We start from the raw sequence: 21,072 nt of genomic DNA on the forward strand, positions 1-21,072 counted from the left end.
TCCCACCCAGTTTGCTGCTCCCATTATGTGCTGCTGCTCACAGTTTGGCCTTGGCAGCCAGAGACTGTGCCATGTGCATGTGAGTTGCACTTCTTCTAGTGTGTGTATGGTGTCTAGTTCTTGTGAATGCCTGTTTGGCTGAAAGCTTTGTCTGACAGTTCTTTTCGGTTGTGACTATCTGCAACTCAGCATCATCACTATATGGTGAGTAGCCACTATACTTTGAGTGACATTTGGTACACAATGTCTGTGGTAATGGTACCAAAAACTAAATGTTTGTTCAAGATTCACTGGATGAACAAACTCTTGTAGTAATTAAGCTATTATTGATAAATAAATAAACAAATGTTATATTACTGCTTAACCAAATGCCATTCAGTGTTATAGTTCAAGAGGAATACACTCTGATATTCAAGACAGGTCCCCTTAAATGTTTTGAAGTGAATTTTGGAATCCAAAGACCAAGAGGCTTACTTAAAGTGCCACATTAAAATAAAATGTATTTACTTTAGCTAGTATACAATAGCACCATTAGGTATGTTCAATGAAGGGAGTAATGTTAAACATGTGAAAATTAATTTTATGACAACTGGTTTGCATTCATCATTTATTGGAAACCTTATTTAATATGACAAAGTAATGTATACAGAATAAATTACAATAAATTTTATTTGAACACAGGACACAAAAAATTAAATAAATCTTAAAAATAAATGGGCCACTCAACTCTCACTTTCAAAAGAAAGAGTTAATTCTACTTTCCTGTTAAAAATCTGCAGACTTCTTCCACAAACTCATTAGGTTTATCTGCATGTACCCAGTGTCCAGCACCGGGAATGTACTTGAAAGTTGCTGATGGGAAGATTTTCTTAATTTCCTGCTCATCTTCTTTTCTAGAGGAGGAAAAAGTACTCCAATGCATTGCAACTAAATATACAGCATTAAGTATGTAAGTATACCAAGTACAAGAGAGAGAGAGAGAGAGAGAGAGAGAGAGAGAGCGCAATACTTATTGACATTACCAAACTAAAAGTAGGGTAAATTAGTTTCCAGACCAATATACCAATACAGGTAAAATACCTTGCAGAACAATGCAAATTCATGCATTAGTTATGTGGATTCTGACCAGTAATGACAACTGAGAATCGCTGGTTGTGTTCAAAATGACCACCGGCAGTGACAATACATGCTTCCTGTCTGGTATCAAATGACTGCTGCACACATGCTAGTGTTTCAGTGGAGGTCTTCGAGTAGGCTGCAGGAATATGTTATCATTGGATATAGTTGGTATGTCCTTGACGACAGCGCCTTTCAACTTTCTCCACAGAAAAAAGCCTGCAGGTGTCAAATCCAGAAAATGGGTCAGTGAAGACACAGCATCTCTTCGTCCAAATGGGAAACAATTCATGAAGCTGTAATACTTCGTGCACTATGGGCTGGACAGCCATCATGTTGGTACCAGAGGTTCCTCCTACTCTATCGAGGACCATCTTCTAGCATCTGTAGACGATGGTATGCTAGGAGGCTGCAATACTTGGGTGCATTCCATGTTCAGTCAGTCAGACATGGGCTTATGAGCTGATGGTTCACTATCCCACACCACACATCTACACTCTTTGGACGGTGATGTTCCATGTGACAAAGCCAACAGGGCTTGACAACAGATCGATAGTGCATGTTTTGGCAGTTCACATAGCCATGATAGGTAAATGTGGCATAATCACTAAAGAAGATGCATTTGAACAATCCTGTTATAATGCCCATGTATATGAGTTCATGTGATTCTTATAATAGTTTCCATGCACCTCTTGATGGAGAGAGGTGTGATAGGGATGGAACCTATGTCGGTGGAGAATACATATGACACTTGCCTAAGTCATGCCATTTCCTCATGTGATTGTGTGGGAGCTAATGTACGAATCAACTGCAACAGCAGCAAGAATATTAATTTCCCCCTCTTCTGTTGTCACTTTGTCCTGTTATGTTGTCTAGGTGTTACACTACCACTTTCATGTAACTGTTTGATGAGGATGATACATAATTGGCAAGATGACTTGCCACATACACCACACAAGAATGAACTGCATTCTTCCTACACTCTCCCTACACCATAAGCATGTCAGATTTTTCTGCATTGGTAAATCCCATCAGCCCTCCGAACCTACTGCTTGGACTGTCGCACACTGACTGATTAGCAAGTCACATTGCACTCAAGCATCACACAAGCACACTGTAAGCAAACATAACAACATTGTACCAAGCAATTACACAGATTCAATGACACAAACATGTGTTGGTGTGGAAATGCTGCACAATATCATATCTCGTAAATGGCTTGCACTAGACTCCTGCAATGAACACCAGTGACATTCTAATTTACCCTACTTACAGTTTGTTAATGTCAATAGACATTGGTCCATTTGCACAACAAATACTCTTTCTAAGTATTATTACAATATGTGTATAGACTAGCAATATGAACCTGACTATCAAGCCAACATCAATAGCAAGTTCCATTTCCCCAATATCCATGGTGCAAATTTTATATTATCATGACCGCAATGGAATTATTGCTCTCTAGTCATATAAAATATTTTGCTAAAAGACAGCAAGCAGTAATCTGCACAGTAAAAGCACAAAAAACTGGTGGTTCATCACCAGAAAAGGAACCCATTATCTGAATAGCATTGCCATTTTTCAGACTGTGTATCTGAAAATCACTTGTTCCCTCCTGGGTGGCTTAAGTGAGAACAAGTCATATACCAGGTGTTTCAAAATGAGTAGCAGGGTCCTTAAGACTTTGTAGCATTCCTTACATTCAACTTACACTTATAAATAATACATCAAATGAAAGAGCAACAGTTTTGTTTGTATATCTGTGTGTATGTGCATGCACTGTTTCCGTGTCTTCTGCTAGAATGCGCTAGTAGCAAATATTGCAACCAGTGAACAGAAAGCTTTTAGTGTTTTATGGTTTGCAAGGACAGAATTTGTTGTTACAGTACAATGTGCATTCTGTAGTAAGTTCCACTGTAATCTCCAAATGACATCATACATAGGTGAATTAGTAATTTAAGTGATGTCTGTGGGAGACTTAAGGAGATGCTGACAAATAGGTCCTTATCTTTGCAGTTGTTACAAGCTCTGAATCATACAAACTGCAGTTTATATGCCAACTTTGCAAATGAATGTTGTTGCATGATGACAAAGACTTTCTGAATTGTATCGTCTCCAATAATGAATCAACATTTTACTTAAGTGGCAGTGTGAACACGCACAATGTGTGCATCCTGGGGTCAGCAGATCCCCACAAAATGGCACAGCTGCATTGAGACTCCCCTGACTTTAATATTTTTTGTTCCATTTCATCATGGAAAGTTTATGGGCCTTTCTTTTTCGATGAAGAAACTGTAACTTGTGTTTCTTATCTTTATGTGCTTCAACTACGTCTGTTCCTGCATTTGAAGAAGCTGAACGATTGAGCTTTATTTGGCAGCAAGATGGTGCACTGCCACACTCGATAACTCAGTACACAACTGGTTAAACAATGTTATACTCAACCACCGGATTGCTTGCAAGGGCCAAATGACAGAGTTTGTTTTTCTTGGCCCCCACGCTCATTCGATCTGACAACAAGCAATTTATACTCTTGACTACAAATCAAAATATCCAGGGTCCCAGGTTCAAAACTCACCATTGCTTAAATTTTGAATAAAAATCATCAGCAATGGTGGGCAAAGACTTCTGGCATAAGAAGTCACCCTCGTGCTGCTAATGGCCCAGCCAGAGAGGGTGGATGAGTGGACAGCAGTTCAGTACACTCTCTTGCCCTTGAGGTGGGAAACTGTCCCTATAAGATGGAAGAATCAGCAATGATCAATGGCTTGAGGATGCAAAAGGCAATGGAAACTACTGCATTAAAATTACATATGTGTATCCAAGCAATGTGGCTTCTAACTGAAAAAGTGTCAATGATCTTTCCACTGGCAAATGATTCCAGACAGGCCCCCATTCGGATCTCCAGGAGGGGACTACCAAGGGAGAGGCAACCACGAGAAAACGAGTGAATAATAAATGTAAACCTAATGTTCTATGAGTCAGAGCATGAAATGCCAGAAGTTTGAACATGGTAGGGAACCTAGAAAATCTGAAAAGGGAAATGCAGAGGCTGAATCTAGATACAGCAGGGGCCAGTGAAGTAACATCGAAAGAAGACAAGCATTTCTGGTCAGATGTGTAAGGGTAATATCAACAGCAGCAAAAACATGGTATAATGGGAGAAGAGTTCATCATCATGGATATGAAGGCAGGGCAGATAGTGAGTTGCTGTGAACAGTTCAGTGAGAGGATTGTTATCATAATTGAGAACAAATCAATAACAACAAGAATAGCTCAGGTATGCGTGCCAACATAACATGCAGATGATGAAGAGAGAGAGAGAGAGAGTTTATGAGGCTACTGAATAGATAATTCAGTATGTAAAGGAAAATGAAATCTAACAGTCATGCAGGACTGGAAAGTGGTTGTAGGGAGGCAGTGGAGAAAGGGTTATTGGAGAATAAGGGCTTGATAGTAGGAAGAACAGAGGAGAAAGACTAATTGAGTTCTGCAATAAATAGCAGTAATAACAAATATTCTCTTCAAGAATAACAAGAAGAGGAGGTATGCTTGGAAAAGGATGGGAGATACAGGAAGATTCCAGTTACATCGTGTTCGTGCAGTGATTCCGAAATCAGATATTGGATTGTAAAGCATACCCAGGAACAGAGATAGACTATGATCCAATTTAATTATAATGAAGAATAGGCTGAAGTCTAAGAAATTAGTCCAGAAGAATCAAAACATAAAGAAGTGGGATACAAAAGTACTACTGAAGAGATACATTAGAAGTTCTCTGATGCTACAGATACTGTGACAATAAATAGCTCAGTTGACAGCTTTTGTACAGGAATGGGCATCTCTAGAAAGCGCAATCGCAGAAGCTGGAATGAGAAACTTAAGTAGAAGGATGATAACTATGAATAAACCATGGTTAACAGAAGAAATACTTCAGTGGATCGACAAACGGAGGAAGTCCAAAAATGTGCAGGGAAATTCAGGAACACAGAAATACAAGTCATTTAGAAATGTAATAAATAGGAACTGGAGGGAAACTAAGGTGAAACAACTGCATGAAAAATGTAAAGAAATCTAAAAAGAAAAGATAGTCGGAAGAATGCACTCAGCAAGCAGAAGTAAAACAAGCTTCGGTTAAATTACAAGCAAGGGCAGTAACATTAAGAGCACAATGGGATTCCACTGTTTAATACAGAGGAGAGAGTGGATGAGTGGAAAAAGTACACTGTTGGCCTCTATGAGACAGAGGACTTGGCTAATGACATGATAGAAGAAGAAACATGAGCCGACGGGGAACAGAGAGCTGATCCAATATTATCATCACTGTTTGAAAGAGTTTTGTTTTTGTTTTGTTTTAGGGCACAAAAACAAGTGGGGTCATATGCACCCAAGTCAAAACTATAGAACATGAAGAAAGAGAGGAGTTAAAAAATCTACTGTATGTCAAGCCCAATTGACATAAGAGAAGACAGCTAAAAGCAGGGACACGAAGAAAGGGCTACAAACAGCACTATACAGAAATGGAGGTCCAAAACTAAAAATTAAGTGATCTTCACAATATTGCTTCAGATAAAAAGTGAAAAGCAGTCAACAGCCCATGCAGCATCGGGCAGTTAAAACTAGGGTGCAATGTGTACAGGGAGGTGGGGGAGCACCACTTATCAAATGACGATGGCTAAAACGGCAGTGCCCAATACACAACCTAGTTAAAATGACCTCCTCCTGGTGGAAGGGCCAAGAGGAGGTCGTCCAACCCGCTGGGAGAGGCTTAATAATCCAGAGTTTACTCCCTTGAAGAGAGGACCAATGACAATGCTAAAGGAACACAACCTCCTGACAGACGGCAACACAGAGATCACTGGAGGGAATATAGGAACTAGTGGGCTGAGGTACGAGGACAGCAGCCTCTGCAGCAGCCTCGTTTCCTGGCAGACCGACATGACCAGGAACCCACATAAACATCACAGTGGCTCCACCAAGAGTGAGCAAGTGACAGTTTTCCTCGACCCGTTGCATTCAAGGGATGGGAGGTGTACAGCGCACATAGACTTTGAAGGGCGCTGAGAGTGTCTGAGCAGAGAACACAACTGAGAAGTCTGTGTTGCCACATGTACTCCATGGCCTGACACTATGCAAAGAGCACAGCTGTAAATACTGAGCATTGTGCTGGAAGCCGATACTGAAAGAGGTGGGCGCCTATGACAAAGGCACACCTGACACCACGGACAGTCTGAGAGCCATCAGTGTACACAGAGGTACTATTGCAAAATTCCACGCAAAGGTTGTGAAACTCAAGGCAATAGAGTGAGGCTGGAGTAGTATCCTTAGGAAGCGAATGAAGACCAAGATTAACGCAGGCCACTTCACGAAGCCAAGGTGTTGAAGGGTTCACACCCACTGGGAAAGTTGCAGGTAGTGTGAAGTCAAGCCGCTGGAGCAATTGCCGAAAGCAAACTCCAGGAGGTGACTGAGAAGGGGAATGCACTGTATACTGGCGATCAAAGGGATCATCGAAGAAGGAGGCATAGGATGAGTGGCCACGCATGGCAGACAAACAGCCAACAAACCTGCCGAGGACAAAGTCATGGCGGTAGGACAGTGATAGTTCAGCGACTTCAGCATACAGACTCTCAACCAGGCTAGGGTAAAAGGCGCCAGTGGCCAAATGGATGCCACAATAGAGGATAGTGTTAATATGGCGTAAGAGGGATGGACGTGCAGATGCGGAAACAAGGCACCCATAGTCTAGTTTCGAATGGACATGGAACCAGTACAAACGGAGGAGGGTAATTTGATCGGCACCCCAAAAAGTACCATTGAGGACACACAAAACATTGAGGGACCGCGTACAGCGGGCTGCCAGGTAAGACACATGGGACGACAAAGAGTGTTGTTTCCCATTGAGCATGAGCCCCAGGAATTTCGTAGTTTCAACAAATGGAAGATCAACAGGCCCAAGATGTAAAGATGGAGGGAGAAACAAACTGAGCTGCAAGAAATTCATGCAGATGGTTTTGTCAGTTATATGCTCTTGGCTTCTAATGGATGATATAACTGTTCCCACTCAGAAACAATAACATTAAAGGTGCTGAGGTGCCTGTTCTGTGAGGTTAGAGTGGGGTCCAATAATGCCATATGCACCCACGTCTATTTCTGTGAGCCACAGTATGGTGCATGGCAGAGGATTTCAATAGCAAACTTCTATTTGAGCACAACACCTCTCTTTTTCGAACTTGCCACTGGAGTTTGTAGAGAATCTCCATGAGGCTGTCATGGTCTTTGTTGGATCTTATCTAACTCTTCTATTAATGCAAACTGGTGAGGATATCAGACTGAGAGTGATGTTCAAAAACTGATCAAATAAGTGTTTTGTAAGCCACATCTTAAATGGATGAATTACATTTCCTTGAGATTCCTCCACAATGAATCTCAGCTTGACATCCAATTTTCCTAAAATTTGTTTCATGTGACCATTCTACTTTAGGTCATTCTGGACGGTTACTCGTACATATTTTACAGCAATTAATGTATCCAGTACTTACTGCCAATGGCATAATCATACAGAAGTGGATTTATTTGCCCACTTATGCTACACTGATTTATGTTCAATGACAACTGCAACACCCTCCAGTAACTATCGATCCTCTGCAGATTTCCTACATTTCACTACAGTCTTCTGGTGTTGCTACCTTGCTATAGATGATCGCATCATCTGTGAACAGCCTCACTGAGATTCCAGTGTTATGCTCTAGAACATTTACATATACAGTAACAGTCTTATCACATTTCCTCGGGGTGCTCCTGAAATTACATATGTAGATATTGTTCCATTAAGAGTGATGTGTTGGCTTCTGTCTGCAAGGAAGTCCTGAAGCCTGTTAAAAATATGGTCAAACAATCAATATATTCATATTTTATTCATTAAATGATAGTGCGGAACTATATCAAATGCTTTCCTGAAAAAGTCAACAAAACAACTTCAATCTGGGTGCCATTATCTACAACACTCTGGATCTCATGAACAGACAGAATGAGGTGAGTTTCACAGGATCTCCATTTGTGGAAATCCATGTTGATTTTCACAGGAGTTTTTTGTTCCCACAATATGCGAGCATAGTACATGTTCCCTAATTCTACAACAAAGTGATGTATCAGTGATATAATTATCTGCATCTGTCTTATGACCCTTCTTGAGAACTGGAATGACCTGCAATTTTCCAGTTGCTTGGGACCCTTTCTTGTTCCAGCAACCTGTGGTAAACTACTGTTAGAAGAGAAGCAAGATTTTTTGATAATCTCTGCAAAATCTCTCGTGTATTTAATCCAAATCATGATGCCTTTCCACTATTAAGCCATTGTAATTGTTTTTTATGATCATTCCTTTTAATATCTGTCATTTTGTTGTTCATATGATCGAATGGAGGAGGAGATATGGTTTAACATCCCGTCGACAATGAGGTCATTAGAGATGGAGCACATCTCAGATTGAGGAAGATAAAGAAGAAAATCAGCTGCGTTCTTTTGAAGGAACCATCCTGGCATGTGTCTTAAGCAATTTAGGGAAATCGCAGAAAATCTAAATCAGGTTGGCCAGATGCAGGATTGAACCATTGTCCTCCTAAATGCAAGAATGGCGTGCTAACCACTGCACTACACCACTCAGTGTGACCGAAAGGAGCAACCGTATTATGCTTTTCCATGCTAGAAGTGTTTTGAAGGACTGAATTCAGAATTTTGGTCTTCTTTTTTCTTTTGTTTTGTTGCCAGTATCATCACTGAGTGACTGAACATATGAAATGAATATACGTAATGACTTCACATAAACTTATCAGAGTTTTTAGCTAGATCAGACGGCAATATTTTACTTTCACATTCATTGAACATTTTCTTCAAACTGCTCTCTTTAAGCTTTTTTTTATTTTTTTTATTTATTTTTTATTTTGCTAGTTACCTAGGCTTTGACTTCACTTACACCTGTGATGAAGCTCTCTTTGCTTATGTAGCAACATTCTACTATGGTTATTTAACCACGGGGTGTCTTCCCACTACATTAAAATCGTGCTCAATACATACTTGTTTAAGGTGTATCAAACACTGCTTTTGAATTTTATCCATTTGTGCTCCACGTTTGCGTCCTCCAAACTGAATATTTTATGCTGGCTACACAAATACTTTGCAATTTGCATCCTGTCACTCTTGCTAAACAAAAATATTTTTCTACATTTCTTAACATTCCTTATAACGTCTTTAGTGATTGATGCTGTCACAGCCTGATGATCACTGAACCATCCTGAACATTAACTGATTTTATAAGTTCAGGACTGTCTGTTGCTAGGAGATGTAAGACATTGTGGTATGAGTTTGTTCTCTAAGTATCTGCTCAAGCTAATTTACAAAACCTTCTGAATAATCTTACATGAATCTCAGTCTCTGAAACCAGCTGTGATTAAATTGAAGTCTTCCCCCTATCATAATAGCATGATAAGGAAACTTATTCATGATATTCAGCAAGTTCTCTCTGAAATACTCTGCCAGTACAACTTCTGATGTAAGTATTGAATAAAGGCATCTGTTTGTCATGTTTAACCCACCAATAGTTTATGATTTGTTATTAATGAAAACTTTGATCCAAATAGATAGACATGGACATTCCATGATCGAAACCTACATCTCGATTTGTGAGAAGTCTCATTGTGCTGGTTCCAGTGGTTTCGATGAATAGGTGATGGGCTGTTTTGAGTTGTTTTCATTCCTGTGCACAAATGCTGCCTCAATGCCATAAGGAGAAGTGACAGCTGTCAATGTTAAGGACATTGGGGGATATTTTAGGGGTCATATCTGTCAGCATTGTACTTGATCTTGCCCTTCTTTGAGACTGCTGGTGCCATACGGTCATCAGCAAGAGATGACTTAGTCCGCTTCATTGCGGGTCATCCGTCCTGACGCCACCCACTCTGATCAGGGGCTCTCCCCATGGGTGCCACCAGGCCACAGCAGAGGCTACCTGGCATGATGGCTGTTGCCGGCCCAACCACAACAGACTGGCTACTGTGCTGGATACTGGGTGCAGAGAAATCCAATGTCTTGGGGGTGAAAGAGGACAGGAGACAACGGAAGAAGATGACATACCCTGGAAAGTGTCCTCACCCATATAGTTGAATTGCAGGTGGAGATGCAAAGCCATGACAAGAGGTTCAGGAGATCAAATCTAAGGGCACTATGGACAACTCGTGCACCATGTAAGGCATCCTTCTCTATATGGCCTGCACTTCTGTAGAATTTGGAAAGTGGCAGGTCAAACCATAAAATGGGACCTGAACTTTCAGGGCTGAAAAGTGAGAGACTCCTTTTATTTGCCTCTTACGACAGGCAGGGCCTATTCTAACCCCTGGACCCGCACTGGGTTACATTTGTGATTCTTAATCTAAAGGCAGCTGCAAATATCCAACAGCCAGGTAAATTCAGACTCAACTATCCCAGCAGCCTGGGGTCAGTAGAGTTCTTGTTTGAATGCTGCACACAGAGTGACGAATAAGTCACTGTATTTTGGTGGTGGGTGGTGACCACCTTTGAAGTCTGATGCACAGCCCAAGTTTGATAGTCTGATTTAAATGTAGGTGCAAATGCATAACAAAACTCACCCATTTCCTAAAATGGGACTGCGCCCGAAATGACTTCGACTTCACAGGAGACAGAAAACTCAAATGCTGTAGAAATGTCTGAGGTGAAAATGTTGGTAGCTGAAGGATGACCACTGATGAATAAGGTGACCGAGAACATAACCTGTTAGTTGGCCTTAGTAACTGAGAAATGACCAGAAGTGGGATGGAACTGCCCTAAAAGCTACCAAATACCAAGACAATTACCTGATTAATCAGTGAAACTGTGGTCCTAGGATCCACTTGAACAAAGACTTGGTTGGAAATCCTAAGATACAGGAACAATTTCCACACTAGAGGCTACGGACTGCAGCACACATATGGTTCCTCGCTGCAGGATTATAGCAGATACCCAATTCCATCACACTGACCTAGGGTGCCCCTCTTCCCCAAAGTGTGTTTAGTGTACCCATCAATCTGGACACACTGCTCGTAACTGAGTACCTGACAATGGCAACACGTCTGACCAACCAAATATTGTGGCCATTGGACAGTATGAACTGGTACTACACCTATGGACTCTTTGTCATGAGGTGTTCACCAGCCATCCAATTTCAGTGCTGCTGTGTGCACTTCTAGATGTGGAGTCAGCTGAAAAAAAGAAGTCAGGATAAGAAACTTTGCAGTCTGAGTCTGTGCATATGAAATTGCATTTGTAGCTCAGTTTTTACGAATCAGTTACCCAAGAAGGGTATGTTTGTGGCATTTGTGGAACTCTAACCCTGAGGTAACAACATGATACCTCTGGGCATAGTAATTAGTCATATGTGAGCATATGCCGGTGACCGAGAGAGAGCATCTTGGTTGAGCAGTGGCACTAACTTCCCAACTAGGATATATGTTTCTGGTGATGTCCATGACAAAAACAACAACTGCTCTCATGAGTCTTCTGTAACCTGATGCACTGTGAAATGTAGACTCAGGAGACATGCACATGTCCCTATCTTCCTTACTAGGACATATGTGAGTGCCTACTGCCAAGTGCCCTAAGGTTTGGAATGATTGGCTCTTCTGCACAGTAAATTTGTCCATCAGTACCTGAGCAACTTCTGTAAAAACTCCATCTGTTGCTACTGCTCCACAAGACAAAACAATATGGCTTCCATGATACTAAAGAATGTGCTGCTGCTTCCTTGTCATCAACATTGTGACCAGGAGGTGACACAGTCATAGATGTAGTAAGAACAAAATAACTCAAGACAAAAGACAGTGATTAAAGATAAGTGAACAATAACCAAACAGGTTCAAAAGATGGACCAAGACAATGTGATAATGCAGTAGAGTCAATCCAGAGTCACATGCCAGCAAATATACACAACAAAAGTGAGTATTAGAGTCATGAATCACCAACCCTACTTCTCTCTACCATGGCAAGGGTTACTGGCCGAAGCATTCACATGAAGAATATGGGTAACTGTAGTGCTTCACAGGTATTGTTGCTGCCTTTTGGCTGTCTAAGTTGTTTTCTTCCAGCAGGCATTAAAATTTGCTGGGCCAGGATACAAGAGGATGTATGTGGGAATAAGTTGGTGGAAGCCCCACATGCAGATTTGTACGACAATGAATGCTTTCAAGTAGTATCATGTCTTCTAAACAAAAAAAAAAAAAACTGATACATGAAAGATTGGCTATAAGATCTCTATGTGGAGGAAAGTGTGCTGAGGCATCATCCCCAGGATGATTAGGAAATTAACCTTGGACATCCTGACTATGTAGTTTGCTGTCTGTGGAGAAGATAATATTATAAACTAAACCAGAGGCTGAAAGCTTATGGATCCCAGGAAATCCCACTCCAAGCGACATGTGAAAAGGCTGGCATAGGAAGGAGCCATCCTGGTTCCCACGGCCACACCCCTGACGTTTGTATGTCTGCCCCTCAAAGGTGAAATAGCTGTTGGTAAGTATAAAGTTGATTTAAGTGAGCACGAAGGATGTCATAGGTTTGGAATCAGGTGGCCACTTACTGAGGAAGTGTTCAGCAGCAGACAAACCGTTGTACATGGGGGATGTTGGTAAAGAGGGAGGTGGCATCAATGGCGACGAGCAAGACGTGTGGTGGGAGGGGGGTGGGCACAGATTTCAAACTATTTAGGAAATGGTTGGTGTTTTTAATATAAGAGGGAAGTCTTTGTACTATGGTTTCAGGTGGTGATCACCTATGGTAAATGTACAAGATTCTCTCACTCTAGTGTTTCCAGTCAGTACCGCTTAAAACACCCAAGAGAGTTCCCTACACAACATTTCATGCGAGCTGTAAAGTGCTGGATTTGATCACTTCCTGGGGCTGCTCGGCTGAAAGGAAGGGGAAACTAGAGTTTCCCAAGGGCATGCAGTTTTACTATATGGATAAATGATGGTGGCGTCCCCTCGAGTAAAATATTCCGGAGGTAAAATAGTGCCCCGTTCAGATCTCTGGGCAGGAACTACTCAGGCGGATGTTGTTATCAAGAGAAAGAAAATTGGCATTCTACGGATCAGAGTGTGAAATGTCACATCTCTTAATTGGACAGGTAGGTTAGAAAATTTAAAAAAGGAAATGGATAGGTTAAAATTAGATATAGTCAGAATAATTAAAGTTCGGTGGCAGGAGGAACAATACTTATGGTCAGGTGAATACAGGGTTATAGACACAAAATCAAATAGGGGTTATGCAGGAGTAGGTTTAATAATGAATAAAGAAACAGGAATGCAGGTAAGCTACTTCAAACACCATAGTGAACATATTATTGTAGCCAAGATAGACACAAAGCCCATGCCTACCACAGTAGCACAAGTTTATATGCCAACTTGCTCCGCAGATGATGAAGAGATTGAAGAAATGTATGATGCGATAAAAGAAATTATTCAGGTAGTGAAGGGAGATGAAAATTCAATAGTTATGGGGGACTGGAATTTGATAGTAGGAAAAGGAAGTGAAAGAAAAGTAGTAGGTGAATATGGAATGGGGTTAAGGAATGAAAGAGGAAGCCGCCTGGTAGAATTTTGCACAGAGCATAACTTAATCATAGCTAACACTTGGTTTAAGAATCATGAAGGAAGATTGTATACGTGGAAGAGACCTGGAGACACTGGAAGGTTTCAGATAGATTATATAATGGTAAGACAGATATAGGAAACATGTTTTAAATTGTATTTTCAGGGGCAGATGTGAACTCTGACCACAATTTACTGGTTATGAACTGTGGATTAAAACTGAAGGAACTGCAAAAACGTGGGAATTTAAGAACATGGGACCTGGTTAAACTGAAAGAACTGGAGGTTGTAGAGAGTCTCAGAGAGAGGAACAAGAACGGAGGAAGAAAATACAGTAGAAGAAGAATGGGTAGCTTTGAGAGATGAAATAGTGAAGTCAGCAGAGAATCAAGTAGGTAAAAAGACGAGTGCTAGTAGAAATCCTTGGGTAACAGAAGAAATATTGAGTTTAATCGATGAAAGGAGAAAATATAAAAATTCAGCAGATGAAGCAGGCAAAAAGGAATACAAATGATTAAAAAATGAGATCGACAGGAAGTGCAAAATGACTAAGCAGGGATGGCTAGAGGACAAATTTAAGGATGTAGAGGCATATATCACTACAGGGTAAGATAGATAATGCCTACAGGAAAATTAAAGAGACCTTTGAAGAAGAGAGAACCAACTGTATGAATATCAAGAGCTCAGATGGAAAACCAGTTCTAACCAAATAAGGAAAATCAGAAAGATGGAAGGAGTATATAGAGGGTATATACAAGGCTGATGTACTTGAGGGCAATATTATGGAAATAGAATAGGACATACGTGAAGAATTTGACAGAGCACTGAAAGATCTAAGCTGAAGCAAGGCCCCAGGAGTAGACAACACTCCATTAGAATTACTGATAGGCTTGGGAGAGCCAGCCATGACAAAACTACCATCTGGTGAGCAAGATGTATGAGACAGGAGAAATACCCTCAGACTTCAAGAAGAATATAATAATTCCAATCTTAAAGAAAGCATGTGTAGACAGGTGTGAAAATTACAAAACTATTGGTTTTAAGTCATGGCTGCAAAATACTAACACAAATTCTTTACAGACAAATGGGAAAACTGGTAGAAGCCGGCCTAGGGGAAGATCAATTTGGACTCCATAGAAACATTGGAACATACACGGCAATACTGACCCTAAGACTTATCTTAAAAGATAGATTAAGGACAGGCAAACATATGTTTCTAGTACTTGTAGAATTAGAGAAGGCATTTGACAATGCTGACTGGAATACTCTCTTTCAAATTCTGAAGGTGGCAGGGATAGAATACAGGGAGAAAAAGGCTATTTACAATCTGTATAAAAACTAGATGGCAATTATAAGAGTTGAGGGCATGAATAGGAAGCAGTGGTTGGGAAGGGAGTGAGACAGGGTTGTAGCTTATTCCCGATGTTATTCAATCTGTATATTGAGCAAGCAGTAAAGGAAACAAGAAAAATTTGGAGTATGAATTAAAATCCATGGAGAAGAAATAAAAACTGTGAGGTTTGCCAATGACATTTTAATTCTGTCTGAGACAGCAAAGGATCTGGAAGAGCAGTTGAATGGAATGAACAGTGTCTTGAAAGGAGGATATAAGATGAACCTCAAAAAAAGCAAAATGAGGATAATGGAATGTAGTCCAATTATATCATGTGTTGCTGAGGGAATTAGATTAGGGAACGAGATGCTTAAAGTAGCAGATGAGTTTTGCTTTCTCGGGACCAAAATAACTGATGACGGTCGAAGTAGCGAGGATATAAAATGTAGACTGGTGATGGCAAGGAAAGCATTTAGAAGAAGAGAAATTTGTTAACATCAAATACAGACTTAAGTGTGGGGAAGTCTTTTCTGAAAGTATGTGTATAGAGAGTAGGATTGTGTGGAAATGAAACATGGACAATAAATAGTTTAGACAAGAATGGAATAGATGCTTTCAAAATGTGGTGCTACAGAAGAATGCTGAAGATTAGATGGGTAGATTATGTAACTAATGAGGTGGTACTGAATAGAATTAGGAGGAAAAAAAGTTGTGGCACAACTTGACTAGAAGAAAGTATGGATTTTGTAGGACACACTCTGAGGCATCAAGTGATCACCAATTTAGTATTTGAGGGAAGCATGGCGGGTAAAAATCATAGAGAGAGACCAAAAGCTGAATACACTAAACAGATTCAGAAAGATGTAGATTGCAGTATTTGCTCAGAGATAAAGGAGCTTGCACAGGATAGAGTTGCATGGAGAGCTGCATCAAACCCGTCTCTGGACTGAAGATCACAACAATAACAACTGGGCCTGCCATATGATCAGTAAAATCTACCTCCTCAATGTTCTTTGAACTGAATTCCAAATGACTATCTCCATCAATGCATGGTGACAATAGAATTAGATCCTGATTTACAGTACAGTGATTGTAAAGAAAATTAATATGCCAGTGTAGTTTAGATAATGTGTGTTGGAGTTCTGTGGAGGCACCCGTGCTTCAATACAGCAGCCAGGAATTATATCCTATGTTGTCCAATTCATGCTGATGAGTTCCTGAGCTCTTGTTTTAAGTGATTAAGCCTGATAAACCTTGCAAGTACTACTACTTGTTCTTTCAAGTCAATTGTCTTGCTTTTATTCCAAAGATGAAAAATGCTCTGATATTCAGTGAACAGCACTTATAATTGAACAATTACACTGCTAAATGCAGAGCAACATATGTTGTGCCATCGTTGGAAAGAAAATTTCTTATGCAAAGGTCCTACAGGACTCTTGTATCAATGTTGATTTAAGTCTGCTTCTTCACTTGTGGTAACCAAATGTCAAAGATAAGTAACAATGAAGTCCAAATCACAGTCCATAAGAAAACAGTAGTGCAGGGTGATTGTCAATAGGTACACTGGAGAGCCTGCTGTAAACATCAGCTGACTGCAACATGTGACACTATGATGGTCCATACCAGTCCTCAGATCTGTTGCAGGTGCTCTGTCACATGCCACTGACATATAAATGCTTCTGCACCATGCCTAGTGACCTCCTCTGACATATATGTATTATACTGATTAATTCATTGATATGTCTGGTGGGATTACGAGAAGTGTTGTAGTGGATCACAACTGTAATGCGATCCATCCAATCCTTGGATTCTGTCTCGCTGTTCAACTTCACTGAGCAACCATCATGGCAACTTCACCACATTGTGGACTGTTCTATGGATAGCTACATCCAAATGGGGAAGTGGGCGCTATCATGTGAGTGTTCTACTTTTCATTGAGTAGTGTCCGAGAGTTCAGAGGATTATGATGAGAGCTGAATGGTAAAGAATGATCCACATCATAGAGTTGACAAATGTATCAGTTATCATATTGAGAAGATGTAATTGCTCTGATAATATGAATCACTTTGTGTGTATTACCGCATTTACTCGAATCTAAGCCGCACTTTTTTTCCGGTTTTTGTAATCCAAAAAACCGCCTGCGGCTTAGAATCGAGTGCAAAGCAAGCGGAAGTTCTGAAAAATGTTGATAGGTGCCGCCACAACTAACTATTAGGAACATGATGAAATGTGAATCACATGCAGTATTCTCTTCACCATAAGAATAATACGAATATAAACATTTTGCCATGTATTCTTTCGTGTTTGTTGCTATCTCATTTAAATCCTGTCTGCGTAATAAACTACGAAACTAGAGTGAGACAACAGCAAACGCGGAAGAATATACGTATCGTGTCATGTTTATATTCGTATTATTCTTATGCCTAATAGTGATACAGTCAGAAATGAAGCACGGCAACTGACTAGATATTAAATGTAAGATGACTAATTTCTGTGCAGAATTTGATGTACTAAAGAAGCGGCCGCAAAGATTTTCAAACGGAGGAAAATTTTCGCAAAACTATCGTTCAGACCATGTTCTATCATACGCATGTTCTATCATACGCATTTGGTTCTTGTTGATCATTATCAAAGAAAGCAGCAGTGTAAGTAACAACAAATAGCAGTCGCTTGCCATTGTTTCACTAATGAGACGATTCCTCTTTTTTTTTTATGCGGCGGTAGCGCGCACAAAAGCAAGCCATGCCGCGAGCGGCGACATGCCGTAAACACGCACTATCAAAATGCGACAAACAATGCATTACACAGTACAGTAATGCATTTTCAGCTTAGAGTGACGTAAACACATATAACAAAGAAAACGGCACTTATCAGATCAAAGCAAAATAAGCAATCGATTCAAACCATACGAAGCACGTGAAAAAGGAAGGGTACCCGTATAAATACGGACGGAGCGCCTGACGCATAGCAATGGCTACCTGGTAAAGCTTAACTGCTAAGCTTACGACTAGAACCAAACTACTGTAGCTGTATCGTCTTTCATTCGACCTAAATTGTGTCTCATATTACAATGGACCAACTTTGTTTCGATTTGGAGGTGCGGCCTAAAACTTTTCTCTCCCCTTGAATTTCGAGTCTCAAATTTCAGGTGCGGCTTAGATTCGGGAAATTTTTTTTTTTCCTTTATTTAGAGTCTCATTTTTCAGGTGCGGCTTAGATTCGAGTGCGGCTTAGATTCGAGTAAATACGGTACTCCCTCCAGTAGAGACAACTGGTAACAGCCATTGTGAAATAATTGCTAAAGGAAATGCACAAAGTGCTTGGATATTTATTACGAGAGTGGCACAATGTTTGCATTTCATACTGCTTGATACAAAGGGTGTTCAATAAGTTTTGCACACTCATCTCTAATTTTTTAATTTTTTTCAGGAGGAGAATGAAATTTTTTGTGAACATACTTGGAACATTTAGCTATAAGTTGTTGTATAAAAGTATTTTCTTTTATTTACAGGTGAGCCATAATGGACCATGAAGTAGCTGTCTGGTTGCAACAACAGTTGGTGATGGAGACCCTCTTCAAGAGCAGCGATGACTCTGCTACATCAATTCACAGGAAGTTGCTGCCTGTTTATGGGGAGGACATAGTGGATCACAGCAGTATCCAGTGGTGGTTGCAGAGATTTAAAGAAGGTGATTTATCTCTAATGGACAATCCATGATGTGGTAGACCATTGATGGCAGTGAGTGATGTGAATAAGGAGACCATTGATCAAATCGTCCAAAATGACAGATGTGGGATGACAGGATGGCTTGCTAAAATGACTCGTTTGTCATTGGGTAGTGTGGTATCACTGGTACAGTTACTAGGGTACAGAAAAATCTGTGCATGTTGAGAGCTTAGATTATTGACAAGAGAAATGAAAACAATGAGGAAGAATGTGTGCGAGGGTCTCATCAAGACCTTTACTGAAGAGTGGAAACAGTGTTTTGACAGCATCATTACCCAGGATGAAACACAGTTGCTTTTGTCTGAACCTGAAAGCAAAACCCAATCCATGGAGTGGCGTCATCTGGGTTCCCTTCGGAAGAAGAAACCAAGACTCTCACAAACAGCAGGCCAAAAGGTGATGGCCTCCTCCTTCTGGGATCAGTGTGGTGTCATTTTTTCATCAACTTTTTGGAACCTGGCTCCACAATTAACTGGGACCATTACCATTTGTCATTGGACAAACTGTGACGTGCCAACAAGACCCACAGACCACAGCTTCAGGGTCAGTTCATCAGACTACACTATGACAATGCCAAATCTCGAAAAGCCCTTATGACGCAGGAGAAAATCAGGACGACAATGGGTTGGAAAATTGTTCCTCATTCTCTCTACAATCTGGACATGGTTCCATCTGATTTTTACCTCTATGTTCGTCTGAAGACCCACCTGCATGGTAAAACATTTGACAGTGGGAAGACCTTATTTCCTGTGTCAAGTGATGGTGTAAAAGTCAATCCCCAGAATTTTACCAAAGTGAATTTACATCATGGAAAGAACGTTGGGCCAGATGCGTCACAGCTGATGGAGACTACATTGAGTAGGTTCAATGTGTAGCTAAATGTTCCAAGTATGTTAAAAAAAAATTTCATTCTCCTCCTGCAAAAAATAAAAACAAATTAGAGAAGACTGTGCAAAACTTTTTGAACACCCTTTGTAGTTGGTCACTCAATTGTTACCAGTTTTTCACCGAGATCATACTTCCAGGGGAAGCTGCATCCATTATCACAAAAAACAATAGTAAGTTTAAAATTTGTCTCTGACACACTAATGTGAAGAACACTGCAGTTGGTACATCCCATTGTACCAGTTATTAGGGCCTTTTCCCTGTTCCAATGACGTGTTGAGTGCAGGAAGTACAGCTGCTGAAATGTGTCTGAACATGCTGTAATTAGTCTAATACTGTCTGTGTGATCCCTGTGGGAGTTATACAAAGGGGTTTTTAATATATTCCTATATTCAGCACATAAAGTTGCTTCTAAACCTTTTCAAGTAGGTTTCCATGGGATAGTTTGTATCTATTTTCAAGATTCTACCAGTTCATTTCTTGCAGTGTCTTCATGACACACTCCTATGGGTCAATCAAATGTGGGAACATTTGCGTTGGCCTTTTTTGTATACATCCGATAACCACCATTAGTCCATTTGGTATGATCCCATACATTTGAGCAATATTCTAGGTGAGTTGCACCAGTTTTTCTTTTTTTTTGTATGCAGTCTCTTCTGTAGAGTGACTGCATTTCTCTACTATTCTAGCAATGAACTGCATGGTGCCACCTATATTATCTATGACTGAGCCCATGTATTCATTCCATTTCATATCCTACATATTCTTAGATATAGGTATTTTTATGAACTGACCAATTCCAGTTGTGACTCACTGATATTATAGTCATAGTTGCTATGGTTTTTTTCCTGCTTTGTGAATTTCACAGTTTTTTAATTTCTAAACATTTAAAGTGATTTCCACCACTCTGAAATCTTATCAAGATCCGAATGAATAATTGTGCAGCCTCTTTCAGACAAAACTTCATTATAGATAACTGTGTCACTGCAAAAAGGTTGAGCTTACTATTAATATTGTCTGCAAGGTCAACAATATACAACACATACAGCAATGGTCCCAACACTTTCCTGGGGCATATCCAAAGTTACTTCTACATCTGTCGCTGACTGTCTGTCCTATATAACTTGCCCTGTCCTACCTTCCAAAAAATCCATAATACTGTCACAAACTTCTCTCCATACCCCATACAATCACACCTTTGATAATAAGTGTAGTTACAGTATCAAATCACACGTTTTTCAAAGATCAAGAAACAGTGCATCTGCCTGACTGTCTTGACCCATGGCTTTCAGTACATCACATAAGAAAAGTGTCCACGGCTCGTGGTCTTGCGGTAGTGTTCTTGCTTCCCGCGCACGGGGTCCCAGATTCGATTCCC

General features: G+C 40.4%; 1 protein-coding gene across 2 annotated transcripts in view; it reads right to left on the bottom strand.

The window, feature by feature from the left end:
• Positions 1-651: 651 nt before the first annotated feature.
• The window catches only part of LOC126202952 (protein ABHD11-like), a 70,141-nt gene continuing 49,720 nt past the window's right edge, over positions 652-21,072 (bottom strand). For both annotated transcript variants that reach the window (XM_049937069.1, XM_049937067.1), the window contains one exon: positions 652-893. In XM_049937069.1, coding sequence (XP_049793026.1) covers positions 755-893 — 139 coding nt within the window. In that variant the 3' untranslated portion in view covers positions 652-754. The remainder of the gene's footprint in view (positions 894-21,072) is intronic.

This window comes from Schistocerca nitens, chromosome 9 (assembly GCF_023898315.1).
Source record: "Schistocerca nitens isolate TAMUIC-IGC-003100 chromosome 9, iqSchNite1.1, whole genome shotgun sequence".
Lineage (NCBI taxonomy): Eukaryota > Metazoa > Arthropoda > Insecta > Orthoptera > Acrididae > Schistocerca > Schistocerca nitens.